At 42.0% G+C, this 25,636-nt stretch overlaps 2 protein-coding genes across 3 annotated transcripts; both read right to left on the bottom strand.

Annotated features, from left to right (window-relative positions):
* Positions 1 to 9: 9 nt before the first annotated feature.
* lyn (LYN proto-oncogene, Src family tyrosine kinase) lies at positions 10 to 14,098 on the bottom strand. 2 transcript variants are annotated; one of them, XM_070844472.1, is made up of 13 exons: positions 13,788 to 14,098; positions 9,043 to 9,179; positions 8,583 to 8,622; positions 8,262 to 8,367; positions 7,652 to 7,750; positions 6,999 to 7,102; positions 6,737 to 6,886; positions 6,335 to 6,487; positions 4,790 to 4,972; positions 4,488 to 4,564; positions 3,658 to 3,811; positions 2,130 to 2,261; positions 10 to 1,569 (listed from the first exon to the last, which is right to left on the bottom strand). In XM_070844472.1, the coding sequence occupies exons 2-13, from the start codon at positions 9,172 to 9,174 to the stop codon at positions 1,367 to 1,369; spliced, it is 1,533 nt and encodes a 510-aa protein (XP_070700573.1). In that variant the 5' UTR covers positions 9,175 to 9,179; positions 13,788 to 14,098; the 3' UTR covers positions 10 to 1,366. The 2 variants fall into 2 exon arrangements, with proteins under 2 accessions (XP_070700573.1, XP_070700574.1); XM_070844473.1 differs by having other exon boundaries at positions 9,103 to 9,179.
* Positions 14,099 to 16,198: 2,100 nt separating this feature from the next.
* pkia (cAMP-dependent protein kinase inhibitor alpha) lies at positions 16,199 to 18,840 on the bottom strand. Its single transcript, XM_070845765.1, has 2 exons — positions 18,661 to 18,840; positions 16,199 to 16,383 (listed from the first exon to the last, which is right to left on the bottom strand). The coding sequence occupies exons 1-2, from the start codon at positions 18,821 to 18,823 to the stop codon at positions 16,307 to 16,309; spliced, it is 240 nt and encodes a 79-aa protein (XP_070701866.1). The 5' UTR covers positions 18,824 to 18,840; the 3' UTR covers positions 16,199 to 16,306.
* Between the last annotated feature and the right edge of the window lie 6,796 nt (positions 18,841 to 25,636).

Here is a 25,636-nt window from a genome sequence, read left to right as displayed (position 1 = left end):
AAGTAAGAGTGATGGCTAAACCTCTTTAATATGATCTAAATGTACAACACAGACATGCATCGTTAGCCCACACAAAATGTACACATTCACATTTCAGACGACTCAACTGATCACTAAATGACAAACAGCTTTCCAATGTTCAAAATGGCCCATTCAGCCACTGGGTCTCCTTCTTCTATACAATTACATTTAACCTGAAGTTATTTTTACTCAGGTACACCAAGTGCCATCCAAAGTCAACCCAACTTAAACATCCAGATTACACCTTTGATCGTAGAATACCACATTTGAAATGATGAAATGATAAAGAGAGCACAAACAAACAAACAAAGTAAGCCAGAGCTACAGCACTTCAATATGAAGTGGATTTAGAGGTGATCAACATTCAATGGTGATCAATGATCAGTAAGCAAACAACTCGACTGAAATCTTATTACTGACTAAACAGTATTTATTGTTAGAGCAGCTTATGAAATCATTTGTCATGATTTGTAAAAACCTTGCATGTGTATATTTTTCTAGAATGTGATCTGGCTCTAATATCCTCTTTTTTTTTTTAAATGATATGAACCCAAATGGAAATGTTGTTATGGAACATCAACAGCATATAATGTTGCTTCCTCCTACTCTAAAAAGGTCAACATTCATTTTTTTAGAGGATGGAGTCGGAGGTTCAGAGAGCAATTCAGTCATTTGAATAACACCAATAAAATGATACCGTATCATTTTGGAGCTCAGTATGAAAAGATGAGCAGAAATGTATTAAGTCTTGTAAGCCAACGAACAGCTATTCTGATATATATATATATATATATATATATATATATATATATTTGCTTATTATTTACACTAACCTATGTGCCACTGTTTGTACAGAAATCAGTACATTAACCCTCTGATATTCTGTGTGTCCCATCTGTTCAGTCTGCTGTTTGTTCAGTCCCTCATAATTTAACCGTTTATTTCTCACAAATATTTATGCACAAGACGCCAGTGACACAATTACAACACAACAATAACACAGTTAAAACCCTTTCTCTCTGTTGTGTGTGCGCTCGTCGGTTTTGTTTTTATCAATTAAGTGCAAAATCTAACCCCGCTATACCCCAGAACATGCTCAGAGGTGAGGTTAAAATATTGTACAGGTGGCAAGATGTGAACGGCCCAAAGAAAACAGTATATTCTGGAACGTGTATACTGCATATTTTCCACAGCAAATACGAAAGAAATACATTCTATACATGTATGTATGTATCATATATACAAAAATTACAAAAATAAAAGATGAGAGCAACACATCTGAAGTGGCTCCAAACATAAAGTGGAGTGAATGCGAAACGTCTTTATCCATCACAAGTGTCCCTGTCTACGGTTGTTGCTGGTACTGTCCCTCTGTGGCGGTGTAGAAGTCATCCAGCACACTCTGCATGTAATCAAAGGTGGGCCTGTCTTCGGGTTTGTTCTTCCAGCAGGACATCATGATGTCGTAGAGCTCAGCGGGACAGTTGTCAGGCTGAGGCATCCTGTAGCCACGCTGCACCCCGGACATCACCTCTCCTTTAGTCATACCTGAGGACCACATGGTATGGTATTTATAGTAGTAGTGGTGACTGGGGCAGTAACACTCTGGCAATTCTGAGAAACTTTTTTCATGCAGTTGAGGAAATAAAAAGCACCAGTAGAGGGCGGTACATTTCGCTGTAATCCCTCACAGTACCGTTACACTGCAGGCCCAACAATCGTTTTTATGTTGATCACTTGATACAAAGTGATCAGTTACCAATCAAGCAAAGCCGACAACTGCCTCCAAAAGTCCTCGGGCTCTTTTAAGGCAACTGGTTTGTGCTAATTTATCTATTTGTTTGAAAATGACATGTTATCTTCAACAGGCTCCTGTTCCTGAGGCTATAAACTGTAATCTACTCATAAAACTTAAGACAGACATAAGACAGTGAATGAGTGAGTATGAATATGTTTCCATTCATGCTACCATGATCTTCTTAATGACTCAAGTGACAAATCAAGGTCCCACACAGCAGGACGATGTGCTATCAGAAGATCAGCACAGTAGTTTATGATGGTAATAATCACGGCTCATGACCATAGAGCACAGTCTGGTCAATGTTCACCTGGGTAAGGGATTTTCCCGTAGGTTATGATCTCGTAGAGCAGAACTCCGAAGGACCACATGTCTGACTTGATGGTGAAGGAGCCGTAGTTTATGGCCTCTGGAGCGGTCCACTTGATGGGGAATTTGGCTCCTGTGGGGGACACGCACACACAGGTTTCACATCACCATTAACACAAGGTTGTACTTAGATTATACAAAGCTATCAAAAAGACAAATCATCCCCTCCTCATCCCACCCACACTGATGTAATATGTAACGGAAGGTTCAGATTCTATTTGTGTCCTGAGATTTATTTTGAGTTTTCCTATTACTGTAGTTTCTTCTGGTTCCAGATCAGTCAGGTTTCACTGTCTGTCACCTATCTCAGTGTGCAGCAGTGTGTGGTGAGTGACTGGGGTTTGTAGTAACACTTGTTACTGACTGCTGATGACTGCTCATCAACAGCACATCTTACAGTAGTCAGTCCTACAAATTATTAATCATCAAAGACCCTCTTACACAGTGTGACAGCCAACCCCGTCACAGGGTTGGTTGTCTCACGTTGTTTTCAATGGGGTTTCAGCAATTTGTAACTTTTAAGTTTCATCAGCAAGCTGCACTAAATCAGTTTTAAAATGGAAAGAATCACCATCTCTCTGATTTTTATTGTATTTGCCTAACTGCTTACACCATGCATGTGAAGCAGGATTATTTGTTTGAATTATTCACTGTAATGAGAAGTAAAATGAAGCAACTGGCAGTGTTGAAAAAAATTCTGGCTTTTCTCTCCACCCAAAACGGACCCCGACAGAGAGCCGCCCCCCTCTGAGCCTGGTTCTGTTCGAGGTTTCTTCCCGTTAAAGGGGAGTTTTTCCTCCCACTGTTGCCTAATATGATATCTGATGCTTGCTCATGTGGGGATTCTTGAATCTTTCATTTTGAATCCCTGAATCGAGTTTGGTCTAGACCTGCTCTTTATGAAAAGCCTGTTGAGGTAACGCTCTTATGATTTGCCGCTATATAAAGAAATAAAGACTGATTTTATTAATAGCCTCCTAGAAATAGAAACACATTTCTATCACCTCAGTGTTTCGTATTCTTACACAAAATGCCCAGATGGAACATGACATCACACCAAATCATTGCTATCAACATGACGAAGCAGCACCCTCTAGTTTGGCTGTTATAAGCACTGTGACAATCAACCCATGACACAAACAGCTTTTGGGGCTGTTAAAGGAAATAGAAACCCAGTTTGTGTTTCCAGGTCATTTGACTGTGGAAAAACTGAGAAATCGGTAAAAGAGTCTGACTTGTCACACAACACAGAGGTTAAAATGTAAATTTAAAAACTTTAAACTTAGTCTTTCAGAGTAAGTTATCAATTCTACTTCTAGCTCTCAAAGGGGGGAAGTTGTATGTCAGTGTGTCACAAGTATCTAGTCAGGGAGCCAGCTCAACTGTGATGGGAAAAACCTCTTACACAAGACAGAAAAAGGAAGACACACGCATGTTCTTGAACACACACACACACACACAAGGTTTACCCTCTCTGGCGGAGTATTCGTCATCCTCTATGACTCTTGCCAGTCCAAAGTCAGCTATTTTACAGAGCAGGCTCTCTGACACCAGGACATTAGCTGCTCTCAGGTCTCTGTGGATGTAATTCTTCCTCTCTATGTACGCCATGCCCTCGGCTATCTGCAGCAGCGCAAGAAAAAAAAAACATATTGTACAAGAGTGTAATGACCATTATTCAAAATTTCATTCAAACAGATAATTAAACAAGAGAGATATTGTGTGATTTGCCGTTTGCCTTCTCTGTTTAATCACTGTCAGCTTAACATATTGGACCATGTTGCTGGAAAGTGAAAGAAGATATTAAATTTGGATTTGGCTCTTTTTTTTTTATTTCTTTACCACCCCTGGTTTCTACTGATTTCGCAACAAGCTTCCAGAAAAGAGTCATGTCATTCGGTACCAATTAGCAAAAACAATAGTTTTCTTAACAGAACTGCCATTTAAATCTAAGTAAATATTAGTTCATTATGAAATTTATTTTGGAAGCTTTATTCTTCAAATATGCTAAACTGTATGCTTCACTTGTTACATTTTTGCATATAGAGATGACCAGCTGAGGTTACCCTGGTACTGAATAATTAAAGGTGTACCAGTTGAACCTGATTTACCTTTAAAAAACAAAACAGTAAATAGACCTGAATGAAAAAGTTTAACAGGGAGGTGTCACATTTGTGCTTTTGGTCACTGTTCCTCTTTTCACTTCAGCAATGGAAAGAATGACATTAAGTTTTGCAACCACAGAGGGCAGGGAACTGTTAGAAAAAAGCAGCGTGCGTGTGAACAGTGTGAAAATCACCTGCGCCGAAAAATCGATGAGCTTCGGTAGTTGCAGTCTGCACCCTTCGTCGCTCTTTAAGAAGTCCAGGAGGCTCCCTACAGGCAACAAACAGTGTCAGCGTCTAGTATGTCTGCGTACATGTTCCCCCTTTGTGAAATACAAGGATCAATGTGTGGTCCCACAAACAGAATGTCACAATACTGACCCGCTGGCTTTGGCACTTCCTATTGCTGGACGTTTGTGCTGGATATCTAATGAATCTAGTCTTACTGTAGCGATAAGAATCTCAGATCCATGAATTCAGAAGAAAGCCCATTTACCGTTTGCCATGAACTCAGTGATGATGTAGATGGGGTCTGTCTTGGTGACGACAGCATAGAGCCGCACCAGCCTGTCGTGCTGTAGCGTCTTCATGACGTTGGCTTCATCCATGAAGGCCTCAGCCGTCATGGTGCCCGGCTTCAGCGTCTTCACCGCCACTTTGGTTGTGTTGTTATAGTAAGCTGATTAAACAGAAAGTGAAGGGGGATTGAGACACAGAGATCTGGGGACATGGAGAAAAAAAATACATTTCCATGAAAGTAGGAAATGATCTGCTTGACGTGCTGCATGGATTCACTGTCCTCTGTCACTTGTTCTTGTTGGTTTTAGCCCTCTCATGTAAAACCATATACAAATGACTTATATAATCAGAAAACTCCTGATTCAGGGAAGTGTCACATATTTCACCACACAAATATCAATTTTCTCTAATTGTTGCTTCATCATTATGAAACACTGGAGAGATTATTAGTCGGGCCTCTAGAAACTATTCAAATCAAAAGTCTCAGAATGCATGGGCTGCAAGTACACGTGGGTTTTCAAAGATACAGCTGGGTCACAGTGTATTTTGAGTCCTTTTTTTTATCCTTGCCAAGCACATGGCTTCCCCCACAATGGCACTTTTTAACACTGACAATGACATTTCTTGGATTTATTCTTGTATTCATCAGCACAACAAACAGAACAGGAATCCATAGAACACACAGTACATTTCAGTATAAACCTCGTACTTCCAACTCAGACCCCAACTTCCCCATCATCAAAATACGTTTTCACCACTATGTTGTGTAAAACTTCCCTCTTGTTTCAAATTACAACAGCAGTGCTTAATAAGAATATTTATAAATGTACATATTTTGGGTTCAAAATTACTGGTAGGTACATTAGGTACACACACACACACACACACACACACACACACACACACACACACACACACACACACACAGACAGACAGACACAGGGTAACTTTGGTATTTTTAACCCTATTTCTAGGCCCTACTTTGACGTATTTTGGGTTCGAAATGAATGTGTGTGTGTGTGTGTGTGTGTGTCATCACCACTCCCAATCTTCCAATGCAAATTTCCCCTCCGACTCAAACATTTCCTACATAGATGATAAAACTGACAATCCCGTGGCATGGACACACTGCAGTCGGTTCTGTCCAAAAATATGCATGTAGCGTAACAAAAGAAGGAAGTCATTTTTGTTTTAATTAAGGGGAAATGGAACTTCCCCCGTACTATTAACATCTGCAGCTCCGAATTTACAAAAAAAAAAAGAGAAAAAGGAATTAGAAATCCTCCGACACGAACAGGACACATTCCCCATCACTCAAGCACCAAAATCAAGGTGGCGTTTGCAGGATATTTCACAGTGCTAGTAGAAATGAATTGGGGGTGAGATTGGTGTAAACAGCCAAGCTGGACCTGAGGGAGCTTATTGCAGCCTTCTGTCCCACAGGGGGCGATGGGGAATGGAGAAGTATATGTAATCTAAACGTCTTTGATTAAACCAAGACTACATTTTACGCTCTACTCACCCATCCAGACTTCTCCAAACTGTCCAGCTCCGAGTCTCCTCACCATCTTAATAGACTCTTTGGAAATCTCCCAGGCATCTTTAGCCCACGGCTTCTGTGCTTTGGGTTTAACACACGGACGCTCCAGTTTCCGGCACAGGCCATCTGCTTTGTCTGGAGGGTAGAAACACACACTGAGACTCTGGGAGCTAAGGCATTAGGCTCAAGGCTTCAGCTCAGTTTGCCTTGTTAATGAATAACAATGGCACACCTATTCCTTTTTTAAATTCATAAATAAAACATTACCAATGAAATCTTTGTCTCATACATAAAGGTCTTTAAGGCAGCCAATAACAAAATCAGCAGCTTTTAGAGAGGGACATTTTATGAATAAAGGGTAATAAGTTCCAGAGCTGTACTCACTGTGGTAGTGTTTGATCATACCACTGATGTCCGGGAAGGAGATTTTAGGAGAGATGTAGTAGCCGCCGTTATCCAACGTCCTAATCTTATAGTGTTTCACCGACTCTGTCCCCTGGGCGTCCACGTCTCTGATGGACAGTGAGTAGCTTCCTGTGGAGAAATCATCAAGCAAAAGAGGTTTCAATGAGTCTGCATTCCATATATTTAAAGTGGGGGGTGTTTGTGAATGTGTCTCTGGCTCACGGGGCTGTGATATCCATACCTTTGGCGGTTTCACTTTCCCTGATAAGATAAGAGCCTGGTTTGTTTGCCGGCGCCAAAAGCTGCCTCTCACCGTCCTTTCTCGTGATATCCTTGAAAAACCACCTGCAATGAAGGGAAATGCACTGGATGGGACAGATTTCTCATATTCATGTTGACTTTTCACCCATTTTTTACACGTTGCTTTAAAAGCTTTAAAATCCACCTTTGTGGTATCATAAAGAGTTCATAAAGAGTAGCAGCTTGCAACAGGACTGTGTATTATGCCATCAAAACAGAGTAAGTTTGAGAGTTAAACTATTGAGGCCGGAATCGAAAAAAAAATGTTTTTATATCAAGGAAATTACATTTGTGCTTAATAACGTATTGACCCACCAGATTCAAGCTTTCTGATTTGCATTCATACAAATACCTCAATTTATTTTATCTACAATAAAAGATGTTTTTGATTAAAGTGTCAATAGTTCTGTTCACTGCAGAATAAAGACACAGAAGCAACCTCACATGGGAGTCGCTCTATAACTCACATAGATCGAGTCTTTTCGTGTGCTGTAATGCAAAATGTCAGCGTGAAACGAAATGTTTGTCAAATCAGAGAACCAGGCTGCTCATTGAGAACAACATGAAGTCGTCTGCTGAGCCGACGCTACTCACTCTTCTGTTTCCATGCTGTCAGCTTGGCCGACATAATTGGACGGGATGAATCCTTCTTTGTTGGTTGTCAAAGACTTCGCTTTCCACCACTCCCCGTGCCTGCGGGACACATAAGTCTGTTTTAGCACCATAATTGTTTCAGTCTTGACTGAGTAAAACTCAGTAAAACTTAGACCAGCCTCCCATTAAGTTCCATCTTAAGTGGCATCAACGTAAAAGAAATATTTTCTATACAGATATACGAATGTTACATACACACTTTGTTGTAATTTCACAAAGCTTACAATGTTTTCAATGTACTCCTCCAACTTTAGCCTCAAATGCACTGGTTTCAATTGAAATTTGTGGATCTTCCCTAGAATTTAAAGTATGTTCTGTATGTATATTCATATGAGTTTGAACACTTGGTGACGCAAGAGTCTGTAATGGGAGATGGAGCAGTGGGTCTTTCAGGGCTGGAGAGGTTCCAACGAAACAAACTCATCTCCTGCTCCATTTTCAGCTTACGTAAGCGTTCATCTTTGATTCTTGCCGCACATGATGCTGTATATAAATGATGAAAAACATTTCATGAAGTTGAATCACTCTGCCGACAATATCAGACACTCACTCCTCTAAGATTTTCATCTTCTCTCCCTTCTTGAATCCCAAGTCGTCGGGATGCATAGCTTCATACGGGTAAAGGCTGACCATTATTTTACCGACTGCACTTTGCTCTAAGAGAGGAAACAGAAAAGGATACAGAGCAGCTGAATACTGAGAAAAAAAGGCCCACAGTTTATTTTAATCCTGAAATGAGGCATCAGACTGTAAGAACCATTTACCAGCAACCCCAATTACATATTATATGGCTCTGTTAGGAAAGTATAAGAAAGTAAAAGAAAGTAAGGATGAGAGAAAGAAACCAACATAAAGACAGAATGTGGCGTACCTTCCATCTTTTGGAACAGCTGGCCAGGTAACATGTCTTTCTGCAAAGGCCATTAAAGAGCTTTTAGGATCAGAAACATCTATATTCCATTATTTTAACAGACACAAGCATTCTTTCTAGACTACAGACTTTCACAATCTGTGCATTTCCTTCAGCAAGATGACATCGTGTGAGATGAGGAAGTTGTGTTCATTACGGAATATCTGAGTTACTATGAGGAATCAAGAGGAAAGTTTGCATCTGAATTGTAAAAATCTCTCCTTGAGAAGTGAATAATCTCCCTGATTATGGGTCTTCTCATCTTAACTGTTGCATTTGTTCATCAAAAACCATAACATGCATGATTCTTATTGACTTTGCTTAACACAACACTTTGCTTAAGCTCTCTCAGACAGCAGAAATCAGCGTCTTATTGCGTATAAATTCGTATTTTGCTCAGGCCAGCTGTCCTACTACTTACTATGTTGTTTTTTGTATTGGAGGTGGGGTCCCTGACATAGTGCGTTTGCTCAGTACGTACAGTGTGCTGGTCGTTCTTCCCCTCCTCACCTCCGCTCAGACCTTCGCTCAGCGTGGACTTCATACAGCCCATCCTGCCTGCAGGAGGAAGTGAGAAAAGGAGTTACACATTTACCATTTACTGCTGCTGGTACCAAACACCTGGGACTTTTCACCTCTGGAATGTAAAAATAACACGGAATTTTCCTCCTTTGTATTACCTGGTGAGTGTAAAAAGAATCAGCACCAAGTGGAGCCTACAATTAATGAATGCGCTCTGTGTCTCATGAGAGGGAGAACCTGATCCAAATCCCGCAAATGATCATGAAATAGGAAGCATGAAGAAAGCCACTGGTTGGTCAGTGTTTTTATCATCAAGAATATAATGTGGGAAAGTACTGATTGTGTCTAATTTTGTTTAATAGTGTACTAGAGCACCTTATGCAAAAACATGTAGAGCCACAACTGAAAATCAGTGCTGCAGGAAGTACTTAGATCCTTTAGTACAGTACAGTGAAGGCAGCGACACCCACATTGACAGTAAAAATGCACCTTTGCAAGTAAAGGTGTTGCATTCAAGATTCAAAGCAAGAGAAAGTACAAAAGTATTGGCAAGTCATGTTATATCATTATGTGTCATGCTGAGATTAGCTTAATTCATTCACAAGTCAACTCAGAGGCTAGAAAACCTTTTGGCTCAAGCGTTGTGCGACCACTTTTCATTCAAACTTTTGCCATTTGCCGTTTTTGAGTCCAGTTTCCAGTTCTTCTCTTATGGCACGGAGCTATAGAGCCAGGCAGCGAGGAGGAAACAGCTAACCAGGCTCTGTTCTCTGTTCAAAGACCCCCCCCCCCCCCCAAGAGCTTCTCTAAACAAGACTTCTTTGTTTCATCATTAAGGTACAATATGCTCCTGTAATTAGTGAGCTTCAGAGATGATAGGTGACCATATTGCACACTTGAGTGCACCTAACGCTTGTGAATGCACACATGCACAAGAATGGTAGCCTAGCAACAGCCTTGACAGCCACATGCCGAGGCTGACATGTCACTGACTGACACGTATGCAGACGCTAATGAGTTGGACGGTACATGGAGATATAATATTATAATTGTTACATCATTTGTGGTGAAAACTGGGACAATTTTGGAGCGAATGTTGAAAACTGGGACATTTCTGTGTTTCAAAGATATTTCGGGACACCCAGCGTGAAACCAGGATAGTCCACGACAAAACAGGACGCCTGGTCTCGGTAGGCAAATGGATTGTTGAGCTAATCACTTCCTGGCTCCAGTTCTGTATTTAATACACAGACGTTGGTGTCAATTTTCTCATTTAATTCTAAGAAAGAAAGCAAGTAGGCAATTTTTCCAAAAAGGTTCTTCCTATTTTATCCCTGATGATATCAGGGGTACATAAATAGGATTTCACATGGAATGCATGACACAACCCCTCCAGTATCTCCTGGGTTCATCCTCTGTTCGTACCTGAACTCCTCCCTACTACTTTCGTGCTTTGTAAGGATGTCACACTTCTTGCATTGGGAAGTAAACTTCGCCAGCGATCATTATGCAGGCAGCATTTCGCATTAGGGGAGGGGGTGAGAATGTGATGGTGTTTTAAAGGAGCGAAGCAGTTCCCCCGTTTGAGTTTCATCAGCAGTGAGCTTGGAGGAAACTCCCGTGGGTGCTATAACAAAATCAGAGACAGGAGCTGTTAACTAAATTAAGAGTTTAATTGGTTTATCTTCCAGCAAACAGTTTATACATCTTAAGTGTCTTTGTTTAAGTTTCTGAAACTTTTTTCACAAAGACAAGTAGTTAAAAAAAAAAACCTGTTCTGCTGCCAGAATCTCATTCCAGTCCATTCAGTTTAAATAAAAGATTTATTGCTGCAGTTTTTTCTCTATTTAATAGTTTGTTGTAGAAGCTTATGGCTGGCCTGTTTTCCCCACTAAACAGCAGGAAGCCCACAAACACTGACACACTTCAGTTTTATGATGGTGGTATTTCAGAGGATGTGGAAAGACCAAAGGGACCACAGCCTAGATAGCCTCGTTAATGAGTGGAATGTGACAGAGAGAGAGAGTCTGAACTCTTTATATTGCCTCTTTCTTTTGTAAATGGCACTTGATACATAAGACTCTCAGCAGTGTGCAGTAATCTTAAAAAAGGCATGAAAGAGGAAGACGTAACATTTGTAGCAAACACCCTAATGACACCTGCTGTATTGTGGTTTTAGGGAAATACACACACACGCACACACACACACACACACACGTGCACCTCCCTAAAGTGTGTAATTATAGACTAATTGTTTACGTCAGTTTCAGCAATGAGAGCAATTTACAAATTTAGAGGCACTTTTCCAGGCCTAATGTGTTTCCTTTACAACAGTGAGGCTATAATGAAATGTAATAAGGGTGCTCTCAACAATACAGACTCATATAAAGAGTGAGTCAGATTATAGTCAAAGTTCACATCCAGCAGACACCCCCAGGAAAAACTTGGCATATTTAGTCAAACTTTGGACCGCTTTGACAATATTTACCAGCTTTGTTAATCTAGCTCAGTATACTGTCAGCTAAATGCTCAGTGTTTGCTCACTCAATGTTTATCTCTTCTTTTTTCTTTTACCTGAGCTTTCTTTGGTCTATCCAAAAGTCAGTTTTGGTGTTTGTTAATGTTTAAATTTAAACTTAATTGTTTCTATCAATTCTACTGGCATATTTAACCTGCACTATAACATTCTTATGGTGGCTGATTATTAAAATGGAGCATCTTCTTATATCTGGGTGCAAATAGCCAGACAGCCTCTATTTGGTGATTTACTGTACACGAGGTCTGGTCATGAAGTCACAAAGACCAGATCAGTGTGGTTGTGGTGGCTAAGTGATTTAGTTTAGTTAAAGGACTTTTTCCCCAGAAAATAAGAATCCCATGTGAAACCAACAGCCAAATACAGTCATTCATTTGTAGATTTCTTTCCAACATGCAAAATATGTTGACTGCTGACACCGTGGTGCAAATAGCATCTGCCTTATTGTAAAATCTACACACAATGATGTGTGTGAATTAACCTTAAATAGATGATGGCCAAAGGAGCACAACTAAACAACAAAGTGAAAATCTAAGATAAGATTAGATGATGTAAGCTGTGTTGATGTAGTGCAGTAGCACAGTAGCAGAAGTACATGTTGGTCATAAATCAACAGCTGTTTTCTAAAACAAGAACAACAGTGTGGCTTCTTCTCCAGGAAACCATACGCATGAGTGAACAACCCGAACAGAGACAAGAGGAACACACTAGTCTGTGGGCCAGTTGATGCTCTTTAAAAAGAAGGAAAGCTACAACAGAAGTTCTAAGGGCACAATGCATATACTGTACAGTGCATGGTCTCCTGCCAGGGAGAAAACAAAGCAGGTCACATGTCAAAGATCAAGAGGAATCACCAGAGAGGAACCACATACAACCAACTGTAAAAAGAAACTGGGTTTTTTTTTCCTAAAAGGACTTTGATAGCACACTTACCCTTCACTTCTACATTGTACTTTCATTTCCCAAAGAAATTCCCAAAGTTTGTGATACAGCGTTTGAGTGACAGCGTGCAGAACAATCATGTTTAAAGAGATCCTGGTGGCAAGAGCCAGGGAATTTAATTTGGATTTTTGAAGACGAGTAAGGAAACAGAGTGTACAGAGGGGAACAACTCCACTACTGAACCGCTACTACTGTCCACTACCAGATGATGGATGAGGAAAGGTCTGGGGATTCCCAGAGGTGTTACAGCCCATCCTGAAGGGGAAGTGAATATTGGCTTGTCTGCACCACATTTCATGACTAACCATCCATTTTGTTCAAAGCCACAAATGTCAACTTCATGGTGGCACTAAAGTGAAAGTCAGGGGGTCACTTTAATCATAAGGACTCATTGGGAACCATGAATGTCTCTGTAAAGCATTTTGTGATAATCCATGCAGTGGATGTTGACATATTTCACAGGTGGTGACACTGTAGGGGATGGCCAAAGACAGTAGGGTTCGTCCTGAGGGGAACATGAACAAGTCGACAAGTTGGCACGATGAACAGTGCTGTAACCAGGAGTTTGGCAGTTTGTTATTGGTTCAGTGCTTCTGTTATATTTTTAACTTGACAGTCAGCAAACAGCCGGAAACTGAAGGGTCTGAACAGATTAGAAGCAGACAGACACTCAATGTCCAATGCCTATGACCAACATACACACTTCCTCCTTTGACGTGAATGAAAGGAGACAGAGGGCAGGACATGATGCACAGCAGAATCTGATATATTCATATTTCATTTCTCTTATATATATATATATATTCAAATATTACTGCATTGCCAGCTAAAACCTACTTCAAGTTAAGTTAAAACAGTGAATTATATAACTATAATATATCCTTTCAACGAAACTATTCGTACTGAGTATAAAACAGTCCTTGACTTTCAAAGAAAATCTAACAAAAACTGAAAACTTTTTGAATAAACTGTATTTAAAGCAACTTTCTGAAATGGACTGATAGATTTAAAATAAGATAAGCCTATCATTTCTACTTCAACTGTGACTTTTCTCCACAAATTAAACCAAATAGCCCTTTTCAACCCCTTCTATTGTGGATGAACAATATGTATGATCACTTGATACACCTCTCTGACGGGGCGTCATTCACACTGTTTGTGCTTACCTCTCTCTGAGTGAGTGAGTATCCCTGGTGAAGCAAACAGCTCATCCACTGTCAAGAAGCTTTGCCGTCCTCAGATGTCCTCTCCTGTGTTTATCCCCAGACTGCCTGACAGACAGACCGCAGGACGGACACGCTGCTGGTGTTTTTCTTGGCAAGCGGGTCAGCCGGCGGACATGGACTGTTGCACTCACGCACCAGAATGAGGAACTTAGAGGAACTAGTTGGGGATTTTTTTTTTCTTACTCAAACTTCCTGGTACAATTGTCTAATGATTATTTGCATAATCAGCAACACACCCTCACACACAGATACGCACAAACTGGGGCAGATGACAGATGGTCTGTCGTTTATATATGGAAACAATCCATTTGTTGAAGTAGAGAAGAGTTTTACAGTAAGTGTTACACAGTTTGAGTGTCATGCCAGTGTGTCAGCTTTTATAAGTTCTCCCACAGCGCTACCTCATGGCCAAAGGGCAGAAGTACCAGACAAAATACTTCAGTTTTTACTGCTGTCAGTTTTTTATTTTGTTTTGACACACAGGGTAGAAAATATGGTTATAGGCAGTCGATAAACACCTACACATTTAGCAGAGCCATGCACCTACCATATTTCTACATGCTGAGTTATGAACAGCTGGGTTTTCAGTGTTATTGAAGCGGATGTGAGTCACCACACAGTCACATGGCAGTTTACAACTTGAAAACCTGACTGAATGAGGATTATAAAACAGAGATATATTTGCCTTATTATCAGAGGCATGAATAACAATGTGACACAAGTTAAGTTGCAGTATTACAGCGAGATTATAGTGGGGGGGGAGAAAATAACCAAGTACACAGTCTTAACGGTGCATGCATGGTCGTTGTTGTGGATGATGATCGTGGGATGCATCCCATAACGTGTATTTACACAAAGAAGCAGGAATGCGGTTCAGCCTCGATGTCAAGAGATAGAAACTTTAACACGAACATGTCACACTGGAAGCTCCACTGAGTATTGCATATCTACATTTAAGGAACAGTTCCACATTTTGGGAAATACACTTATTCACTTTACTGCTGAGAGTTAGATGAGAAGATGGACACTCTAAATGTGTGGCTGCAGCCAGCAGTCTGTTAGCGTAGCTTCACTGACTAGTTTATCTATGGTTGGTCCTAAATCAAAACTCACCAGGAATCCGGGGAAACCTACAACAACTGCTAGGTAACAGGTCAAAGGTCAGGAGGAATCAAAAGACGCTTTGATGCCACACCTGTCCAAAGGTAACAGAATCTGCATATCAGCACCTCTAAAGCTCTATTATGTTTAATAGCTAACACATCAAAACTAATTTTAATCAGTGTTAAGACCAATCATTTCCTTACTACTCTGCTGGTTGCCTAGCAACTGGTCCCAGCCGAGAAATAGTTTGGCACGTGACCCCCCCCGTAAAAACGGCTATGACGAATTAAAAAGTATAAGATGTAAATTAGTGCTTCGGAGGTGTTGCTAGGCAGACTCTGTTCCCTCCAGAGAGAGCCTGGCTAGCTGCCCCCTTGATTCCACTTTTCATCCGAAGCTACGCAAACCCTCTGCTCGACTCTAGCTGCACACTTAGCGGAGTCAATCCTCTCGTCCAACTCTCGGCGAGAAAGAGAACGCTGCGTTTGTCAAAATGCCGGACTACTCCTTTAAGGTTGTAATTATGGTGGCGTCATTAGAAAAGTAAAAAAACTAAAGTATAAACATTTTAAAAGATAGTACACCATCATCGTTTTTTTTTTGTTTGTTTTTTTTTTAACCACTGAGCCATTACAACATTTCCTCCGTACTCACTGTATTATTAAGCGGTGCTCTGCTACAGTCTGCTGCTCTCTACAGGAAACACCAGCTTCACACTCAGCACGTGGCTGGAGTTTGTCCATCAAACACAACACAATCAGCTTTCAACAGATAAAGAAACCAAACCCCAGTGTTTTTTGATCATGGTCTTTTCCAGCTCTACTACAGATGAGCAGTCCATTTCCCTCTACAGTATTGTCAATATAAAGGAAGCACGAGCCATTAACTGGCAATGTAATCTCTATTAGCCTCACTACAAACATGCTACTCCCACTGTGACCCATTACATCAGCACGTCTCAGTGGTCTCACGACTATAAAACTCACATAAGATCTCGGTCTATTTTCTTTTTTGATTCCAGTCAACCAGCGTGCGTGTTTAGTAACTAAGACTGAAAGTAAAATCAGCTGTACAAGAGCTACAAATGTGTCTCTCTGCTTACACCAGCTCTGACAGACGCCCCTGCCAAAACAGTCTGTTATTCTAGTGCACAGCAGAGCCACAGGGACATGAGAGCACCGGGTGATCACGTTGCAGCACAGCACCTCTACAGTGGATTTTGGGGGTCAGTGCCCCGTTTTCAGGCACCTCAGCAGTGGCGTCGCTACCCGCCGGCTACCAGCCCGCTTTGGACAAACATGGCGGCCGGATTCCACCTTGCAACTCTCTGTCCACCGGCAAGGGTGTGCGGCAGATTAGCTGTTCCTCTGCTCTGCCTCCCTGTGGGCCGAGGAGGAAGAGGAGCTCTGGCTGTCCTCAGTGTCGTCGCCATCTGGGGAAGAAAGCGGAGAAAGCTTCACGTTTACGGGACGTGAATATTAATGGGATTATAGCGGCGTCATAGGAGCCCTGCACCCCTGAGCTCAGGTCATCCCTAACCTGTGGGGTGGGCCTCCTGTGTGACCATATCTCAACAGCTATTTCATCGATTGCCAAGAAATGTGATCCCCTGGCGTTTCCTCCGGCGCCACAGATAGGTCCACACTAGTGGTTCAGAATGAAATATCCCGACTATTTGATGCAACGGTGTGAAAATGTCATGCATATTCACACTTCCTAGAAGATTAATTCTATTAACTTTGGTGAACCACTGACTTTTCATCTAGTGCTACAATCAGATGTAAAAGTTCATTTACAATAATAACAAACTTTATTCATACAGCACTTTTCTTAACAATGTTACAAAATGCTGTAGAAAAAAGAAAAATTAGAATAAAACCAAAGGACATAAACACATAGGACGTATAAACACTAAAAGAAATGATAAAATAAATAGAAAAATGTCTTGCTGTGCCTGAGCTCAGTGGGCAGAGACTTCCACAGTGTGGGGGCTCTAAAAGCAAAGCCCCCTTGTCACCAGACGTGACCTTGGAGGTACCAACAAGCTGCCTCAGCTGTACTTCTCTAGTGGCAGTTAGCTAATAGCTAATAACATATTGTGAGCGTGCTTCCTCGTGTTGGCACTCAGCATCAGCATCACGCAGCTGCTAGTGCGGCTCTACGCTCTCATTATAGTGACGGACGCGCTTTTTCCCAGCTCTCCGGGAAGCCATTCGCAACAAGGTCGCATAAAATTAGACCGATAGAAGATCACTGCACAAGAAGAGACGAGGATAAAAATCTTTCTGTAAGAGTTGTGCAGGTCGTCCTGGTGTACTGAGCTAAAAAGCCAGTGCTGATGATGTGTGGATGACACAGGTCGCTGATGAGTGGTGTACAGCCAGGAAAAGAGTGTTAGCTTAGACCAGGGGTGTCCAAACTACGGCCCGCGGGCCAACTGCAGCCCGTGGTCCAATTTTCATTGGCCCGCACAAAATTCTAAAAATGTATTGTAATACGGCCCACACATGGAACTTGCGCTGGACTGTATTGTACTTCTTAGTCTCACCACTAGGTGGAGTAACAGTCTTGAATGAGGCAGCTTCTCTATAAAAAGAGTAATAGAAGAAGAAATGTGCTACAGGTGACCCAAAATGGCAGAATTAAGGAAACGTAAGAGAGCAAGTGAGTGAAGAAAGTTTCAGACGCGGTGTGAGATGAGAGCACAGCTGATAACTAATGAAGATCACTTTTGCATTATGGAGGAGCTGCTTGATGTTAGCAGTCTAAAGAGCACCACGACGGGGGAGGATGTTTTTGAAGCTGTGCCAGGTGCAGTTGGCATGATGGGACTTAAATGGGACGAGCTGTGTGGAGGTACGACGGATGGAGCTCCAGCTGGGACAGGTGAGCGCAAAGGAATGACCTCTACGGTGTCCGCCGAGGGGCAAGAAAGTCGAGGTAAGGCTGTTAATTCAAGCACCAGGGCTCCAGTACAGACTATTTCAAGCTTCCCTCTCTGATGCTGATGCTGGTGTTGGGGGGGGGGGGGGGGGGGGGCTGCTTTACCATTCTCATGTGCGCTGGCTAAGTCGTGGCTCTGTGCTGCAGCGGTTTTATTCCCTGAGATCAGAAATGGACCAGTTTTGAAGAGAGAAGGACCTCTTCATGAGCTCAGTGACCCTCTCTGGTTGGCATTTTTAGTGGATCTCACTGATCACCTGAACACACTGAACAAGAGCCTACAAGGCAAAGAGCAGCTTGGACCACAACTAATAAATGAAAGCCCACTAATGGAAAGGCTGTTTTTTTCTTGAATCATATTCAGTTATCAAGCAGAATTTACCTACATTTGATTGATTTTGCCAACTTTAATCTACTAGAGGTGAGGCGATATACATCACCTCTAGTGGATTAAAGTCAGCAACATAGCTCACTTCTAGTGAGTGGCCCAGCCCTTTGTATGTTTTTCTGTATGTGGCCCTCAGTGAAAAAAGTTTGGACACCCCTGCCTTAGACTGTTTCAGATTCTGATTTTTAAAAGCTTAAAGAACGACTTTACACCCTGTTTTAGCTTGAACCCCCCCTCTCTTCACACATTGCTCCAACACCTCAAAGAAGTGGATTTAGACTAAGAGGCTAAATTTTTTTCCCACTTTCCGGTGATGACAGACGCATGAAATGAGCCCCTAAAGAATCCGCTGCACTACGATGCAGCGCAGTAGTTTACCTCCCCCTCCGGCGTTGATGTGCAGCTGGGACAGCGAGAGGGTGAGGGGCAGCTCTCGTCCCTCGGGGTCGGTGGGACTCTGCAGGATGTCGTGCATGGCGTTCCTGCGTCCCGTCCTGCCAGAGGCGATGAAGTCTGCGTACGTGGCCTCAACATCAGACATCGCTCGAGCATCGTCCACACAGCAACACCTGCGGAGAGAGAAAGCTGTGACTTTATCTCAACACACACACCTCCAGAGGGACAGGGAGTGTGACAATGTATTTGTTATTTCTAACTCACCAAATTGAGAGTGAATGACTGAAACGGATTAAACAGTAAAGTTGCTTGAAAGTCCCAGTGAGTTGTCAAATATTGTCCATAAACAAGGAGGCAGGTTTTAGAACTACATTTTTCATTTTCACAACATCTCATAATGATAATAGTTTTATTCTAGCACACTATTACAAACACTGGGTTACTATCATGTCTCAGATCTGCTCTGCTTCAGCTCCATTTTACCAGCTGTACATTGAATGGCCCCATGCTAACCCAGGCAGCACCGTCTACTGTTAGGCCCCCCCCTCAAGACAAGTATGAGCCATAAACCGGGACCGCAGGTCACATTAGGTTTCTAGACCAGCTCATGAGGTGACATTACGGTGTTAAAGCCCCGTCTCAGCGTGCCCTTACCTTCAGTGATAGCTCCGTCAATGGTGTAACCCCCAGCTACATTTCTAGGGAGTGACTTCACCTACAAAGCAGCGCGTCGGGCCCGACATCACATCACATCACACGGCCCGACTAAACAAACAAAGCACGACCGGGAAACCAGCGACAGCGAGCGGCGTCCGGTGGCCAACAGTCCGAGGCTCACACACTACATACCGCGACGAGTCGATGCGTGGAAATAATGTGACAAAAGGAATCACATCAGCGGGATGCTCTGAAAAGTCCCCAGTCTCTTCTCCATGGCCGTCGCATCTTCCTCCTTCGCGACCAATGAGAAGGCGGCAAACCGCATCTGCGCGCTGATTGGACAGCAGACACAAAAGGATGCGAGGCGAGAGCTCCGAGGCTCGTGCTGCGTTCAAGGCCCCTCGTAAATCTTATAAAATAGACTGAGATGACCATTTATCCACCTTCCTGATTGGCTATTTGGCAAACAGGCCAAACTTCAGCACGTAGCGACCGTTGAACATTTCTGTACTGTACTTCCAATAGAAACATTTGAGAGCTTTTGCAGACAAATGCAGATTAGCATGGTTTGAGCTGAAAAACAAAGAAAAGTCCACATCATTAGTTGACCAACAAGTATTAGTTAACTAATATTCATTTAACATAATATCTGTGTTGGCCAAGCACAGTTCAGAACATGCAGTAGAATGTACTTAACAGGAGAGACTAGAAATTAAATAGAATACAACTACAAACAGGTAAAATGAAATTTGAAATAGTATAAAAATGAGTAAAATGCAATTAAAATAATGTGGAACAATATAACAACAAACAACTACATTCAATGTGCTCTGAACACCTTAGATCTATTTTTACATTTAGATAGTTTATCTTTATGTGCACTCTTTCCTCAGTAAATTCATTAACCATCCAGGGGTCAAACTACACGTAACAAGTGTGAAATCTCAAGAATAATTCATGAAAATAGTTTGTCGTCTCAGTGTTTGCCTTCAGATGAGGTTGGAGGTCACAGTTAAAGACATTCTGATTCAGTATCGACTATATCCCTCTAAAAGCATCCATTCTGAAGTGAAAGTTTGCATAAATACAGATGTGTTCTCGGTGTAACATCTGGAGCATATGCGCTCGCCTGTAAAGACGGAAAACTAGAGGAAGCAAGATAATGCTGTAGGATAAGTGTGTGCGATACCTTTTAACACCACCTGATGGCGCTGCTGTCAGCATTGATAAATACAGCTAAATCATACAAAAAAAAAAAAACAGATTTAAAAACATTAAAATAAAATCTGCGATAACCTTTAAACAGCCATGAGTCCGGCTCATACAGTGACCAGTGAGAGTCTCAGACTGTGTTGCTGTGGAAACATCTCTGCTTTGTACTTAAGTCTCTGCAGGACACACTTTGGGAGTTTTAAAAAGGAATCGTATTAGTGGCAAACTCCCACCAGCTTCAGAAGCTGTGCAGTGCCACTTTCCCCTCAGATCTGTGCCGGTGACAGGATCCACAGAGGCACTGCTCACTGATTCACTGGCTGTCTGCACTGCTGAGCTCTGCCTCTGTCATCTTCCTCTGCTTTCTTCCAGTTGCTCTCTCTTTCTCCGTCACTGACATCCTCATAGGCTCCACACAATCAGCACACAGGATTACTGGGCCCTAGAAATTGAAGAATTATGAACTTAAACAACTATTTGCCACAAATAGAATATACTGTATATTCCAGTTAAAGAAATGGCATATTGTGTTGTAAGGAGCTTCCTCTTTCTCTCCATTAATTCCATTTCAGATGGAAATGGCCCGACCTGGTGATTGGGAGCCACCGAACAAAACGGCAAACAAGTTTCACTTTCATTGATGCATCAGATATAATTTTACTTTTTATTTTTGATACCCTGAGTATGTTTAGCTGTTAATATGTATTTTTACATGAGTGTATCTCAATATTTCTTCAGCCACTGGTCTTGAGGGATTTCATGCTCCTCTGTGAATTAAAGAGAATCAGATCTTTGGATGAGATGATGCTGATCTAAGGCTGATCTCGAGTTCCTGTGCTGGCTGTTGTGCACATTATGGATGTATGGTCAGTGTGAAACTCAGAGTGGATCAATAAAGCCTGCAGTGTCTTCCTACAGTCTCTTCAAGAAACATTTCCTGTTTTCTCTCCCCACTCTGAGCTTCCTCCTGTGCCTCTGATTTTTCAATGAAGGTTAACTTTCAGAGGGAGGCATTTCTGCTCAAGCTGTTTCCACAGAAAAGGATGTGATTCAGACCTCCGTGAAAACAGTGTCATGTTTTGACTACAGAAGATGTGGTCAGCTGTAACCTGAGTCTACACAAGATTTTATCAGAGGAGGAGCAGCTCTGGAGATCAGAAATAATCTACTAGCATTAATCTGACTGGCCTTTTCTACTTTTTACACCACATGGTAGTTTACCGGGGATATAGATAGTAAAGTCTGAATAAGCGTGGTTAAATATAACCCAGTGACAGTGACCAACATGCTAATAGTATAATGGTTAGCATGTTCACCATCTTAGTTTAACATGTTAGCATGCTTACAGTTGCAAATCAGCACAAAAGTACAGACTAATGTGTCATAAGCCACATTATTGGACAAATGTTGGTTAAAAAGTTCAGGATCCTATGAATACGTGCACTGAATTTTAAGGCAATTCCTCCTTTAGTTCACCACACGTGAACCTCATGGTGGCAATAGATAAGAATTTAGAGTCACCACTTAACTGTGGGAGGAAGCTGCCCCCCCCCCCCCCCCCCCCCCCCGAAAGGCCCCATATCCAAACTGCAAACAGATCCGAACGTGGAACCTTCTTGCTGTGAGGAAGCAGTGCTACCCACTGCACCACAACGCTACCGGGATGAATTCCAGTGACTCAAAACCACATATTTGAATAAGATCCATTATGTATGTACCGTAAAGTTAGCATTTGCAAAAAAATCATGGTTTTAGATTAAAATAAGTACAGAAACGAAGTTTATTCTGTGACACACGTGCAGTTATGTTGTATACATTACATATATGATGCAAGTTGCATTAGAAGTCATGTTACATACATGAGGTAAATTACATAAATTAGAATAACTTGATGGTTTTACTCAGGATGTGAACAGTTCTCTCCAGGGTGTCACCACATCAGCGCAATAATATTGATATGCAATACTTATCAATACCAGCGTGACAAAGTGGGTGAGAACGCTCATTTCTCCTCACCACTTGTCCCTGGGCACTTTCATGCTACATACTGCTTTCCCTATGTGGATTTTGCTTTAATCCAACTAGGCCATAGCGTAACATTGAAGCACATACTATCCTGGGTTTGTTTGTGTTAGTATTATGTTACAGTTTACATCCATCACAGGAAGGATTAAAGTAAAACAGTCATTAGTTCAGTTATCTTTTATTAAGTTACAGGTCAAATGTGGTCCAATTGTTTGCTCCTTTGTTCATACTTACCTTTGTAGCTCACCATGTGGGAGTAGTGGTTGAGAGGAGGCAGGCCCAGTACTCAGAGTGACATCATTGGGTCAGACCAAGTGGAGGTTTTTTTTTCCTTTTGATAAATGTTTCTTTTGGTATTAAAACGCATCAACTAGTATTGATTTCACTTGTTTAGCTTGCAGGGAAATATTTAGAAACGCCTAGAAGTTTGTAGTGTGTACAAGGATGATATTTGCAGATATGTTTGCATTCAGGGTACAGAACAGGCCACCATGCTGCAGAATGGTAGAGCTGAAGTGAGCAAGGTGTGAATTGAACGGCCTATATAAGGAGGAGAGATTTGGCTGCCTCAAGAGAGAGGTGAGGGCTGTGCTGCATGGTGTGACAAGGTTTTTTTTTTTGAATAGCTACAATTTAATTTTGGAATTGTTTCATTGTAAATCATTTTGTATTTTAAGTTGCACTTAATGGCGAGGCACTGTAAAATAAAATCACCACTTTTGTGCACAAGAAGTCTGCTGAGTCTGCCTGCCTACCAGCTTCCTTGACCTTTTTTGGCCAGACTACTCTACAACCATTGAAAGCCCTGTGATAAGATGTCATTACCCAGATGCCCATCCAGATAGGGATCACATAGTAACGCCAGATGTAAATGGGTCTATAAACCACACTTTCAAATCCTATGTAGGTATATTTATGTTTCAGAAATGACAGATTGGGTCTTTAAAGAAAATTTGCAAAGAGCTTTACATCTTTGGTTCTTACCTCCTCAGGTAGCACTCCACGGACTCTCTCTGTCTCCCCCATGATATCACCATGCACCAGTGTGGTAGGTGGATGCCATGTTTGTTTTTGTTGCCAACGTACCACTGCTGCATAATCACCGCTGTCTCATCACCACCCTCTGCTTTCAATCCAGCGCCCACGGGTTGCCATATTCTTTTGTGTTAGCATAGGTTTAAATGAGCATGTAGTCCTCCCCGCAGCATCGTGCCACACACACACACACACACACACACACACTGACTGACACCTGCGAGAAGCTTCTCTGCACAACCACATTTCCGACTGATGGACACTGAGCAGCTTCACTGGAGCAGACAAGTGCCTTGCTTTAGGGGGCTTCAATTTTTAGATTAGGTCAGATGAAACTTTAATGATCCCCGTGGAGATGTCAGGTCATTAGAGCAGTGGAGGATAGGCTATAGATAAGAATAGCTGCAATGGACTATACTGCAGGAAACAGTGCGAGGGGAGCATACTCATATTCACAGAACACATCAAAAGTCTTTTTAAAGCGTGCTTTGGTACACCATAAATACGTGCACGTGCTCATGTACTGGATATAGTCATACTTCTTCCACCGATGAAGTATGACATTTTGGCTGCAGATAATGTGAACATCCAAAGTCATTTCTTGTGCAATGAAGCAAACAGTGCATGCTAGAACAACGTGTGCAAGATTTAGCTTAGCCATTGATGCCACTGACTGTGGCATTTCGAAAGAGCTTACAGTTGACTGAACAAAGAAATGTTAGACAAAGAGGAACTGAAAGAAAGAGACACAGAAAGAGAGGGAGACAAATATAGATAGAAGCCAGAGATAGAAAGGAGTCAGAGGATATGCAGAGCTCAGTTCAACTGGGTTACAAACTTTTTCCAGTCTCCATTCGTGCTCTAACTCCCTGTAGTAAAGGCTTTGTCTTGGTGAGATGTGTGTCTGTGCATGTATTATGTGCTCTGTTCTAGCCAGTTTAACAAAGAGGCTTGGTTGGGACCCTGACTGGGGTGGAGTATGTGAAGAAAGCAGAGAAGTCAGAGGTTATGGCATGGTTCATTTTGAAAACTCACACATCCATCAGGGGTGTTAAGAAGGAGAGATTCGCTGGAAACTGTTGACTTTGTCTGCCACCCAAAAGGTATCTAAACAGATAACAGGGATACAGGGGCACTGCTTTTGGTAACACCAAAGCCTGGGAGCCTGGTAGATATAAAAGACCTTTATTTCTTCCTTTCAATAACAACAAAAATATTGAAAACTAGAAAAGTCCCCACAAGCTGATCTCCTGGCTGATACTGACCTAACTTAAACCTAACTCCAACTGCAGAGGGCATGAAATATTAACTGCTGGGGCACAACACCTGTTAACAGTGGCTCTTTTACAGTCAAGATAGCAGTGAAGACCACAGAACCGGGCATTTATTAAGGTCGTATTTGTAACATATTGTCTGTGGAATTAATCTGCCGATGCTTCAGAATGAGACCAAACTCTTTAATAGATGACAAATTTTTGAGCCAAAATGTGGCCTGCAACAGACGAGGTAAGGTTTGCCTTTTGCTCTGGGATGTCAAACTGAAGCAGCTGTTGATGACTTGCGGCCTCTGCCGGGCGGTTAGGAACAGTGATGAGTCAGCAGTCAGTCAACAGTTACTAAAATAGGTGTTTCAAATATTTTGAGCCACCCCAACCACGAGAGACCGTTTAGCAAAAAGGCTCAAATGTACACAAACATATTGGGCTGATCGGTCCAGTAGTGAGCGGGATTAGCCTCGGACACGCACGCAAACGCGTGATCAGGCTTGGTGGAGATAATACATTTAAAAATCACTTTGGCATGATTTCTGTCTGCCAGGAGGTCTAACCTACTGTGATTTCAGATGTTTATTAGTGAGATTTGAAGTTGTCCTCATGCATCTGCAGCAACATACTGAACATCAGCTGCTGCTGCCTCGCTGTGGCATTAATGACTCTCCATACTGTAACTCCTCTCATCACCGGTGGGTGTCGCTGCTGACACTGGTACCCAAGTCGTCTGTCAGTCTGTCTGGCAGGGATAGGGG

Source organism: Pempheris klunzingeri, chromosome 15, assembly GCF_042242105.1.
Source record: "Pempheris klunzingeri isolate RE-2024b chromosome 15, fPemKlu1.hap1, whole genome shotgun sequence".
Taxonomy (NCBI): Eukaryota; Metazoa; Chordata; class Actinopteri; order Acropomatiformes; family Pempheridae; genus Pempheris; species Pempheris klunzingeri.
Note: the sequence above shows the minus strand (reverse complement) of the source record. Positions and strands in the feature narration are given on the sequence as shown.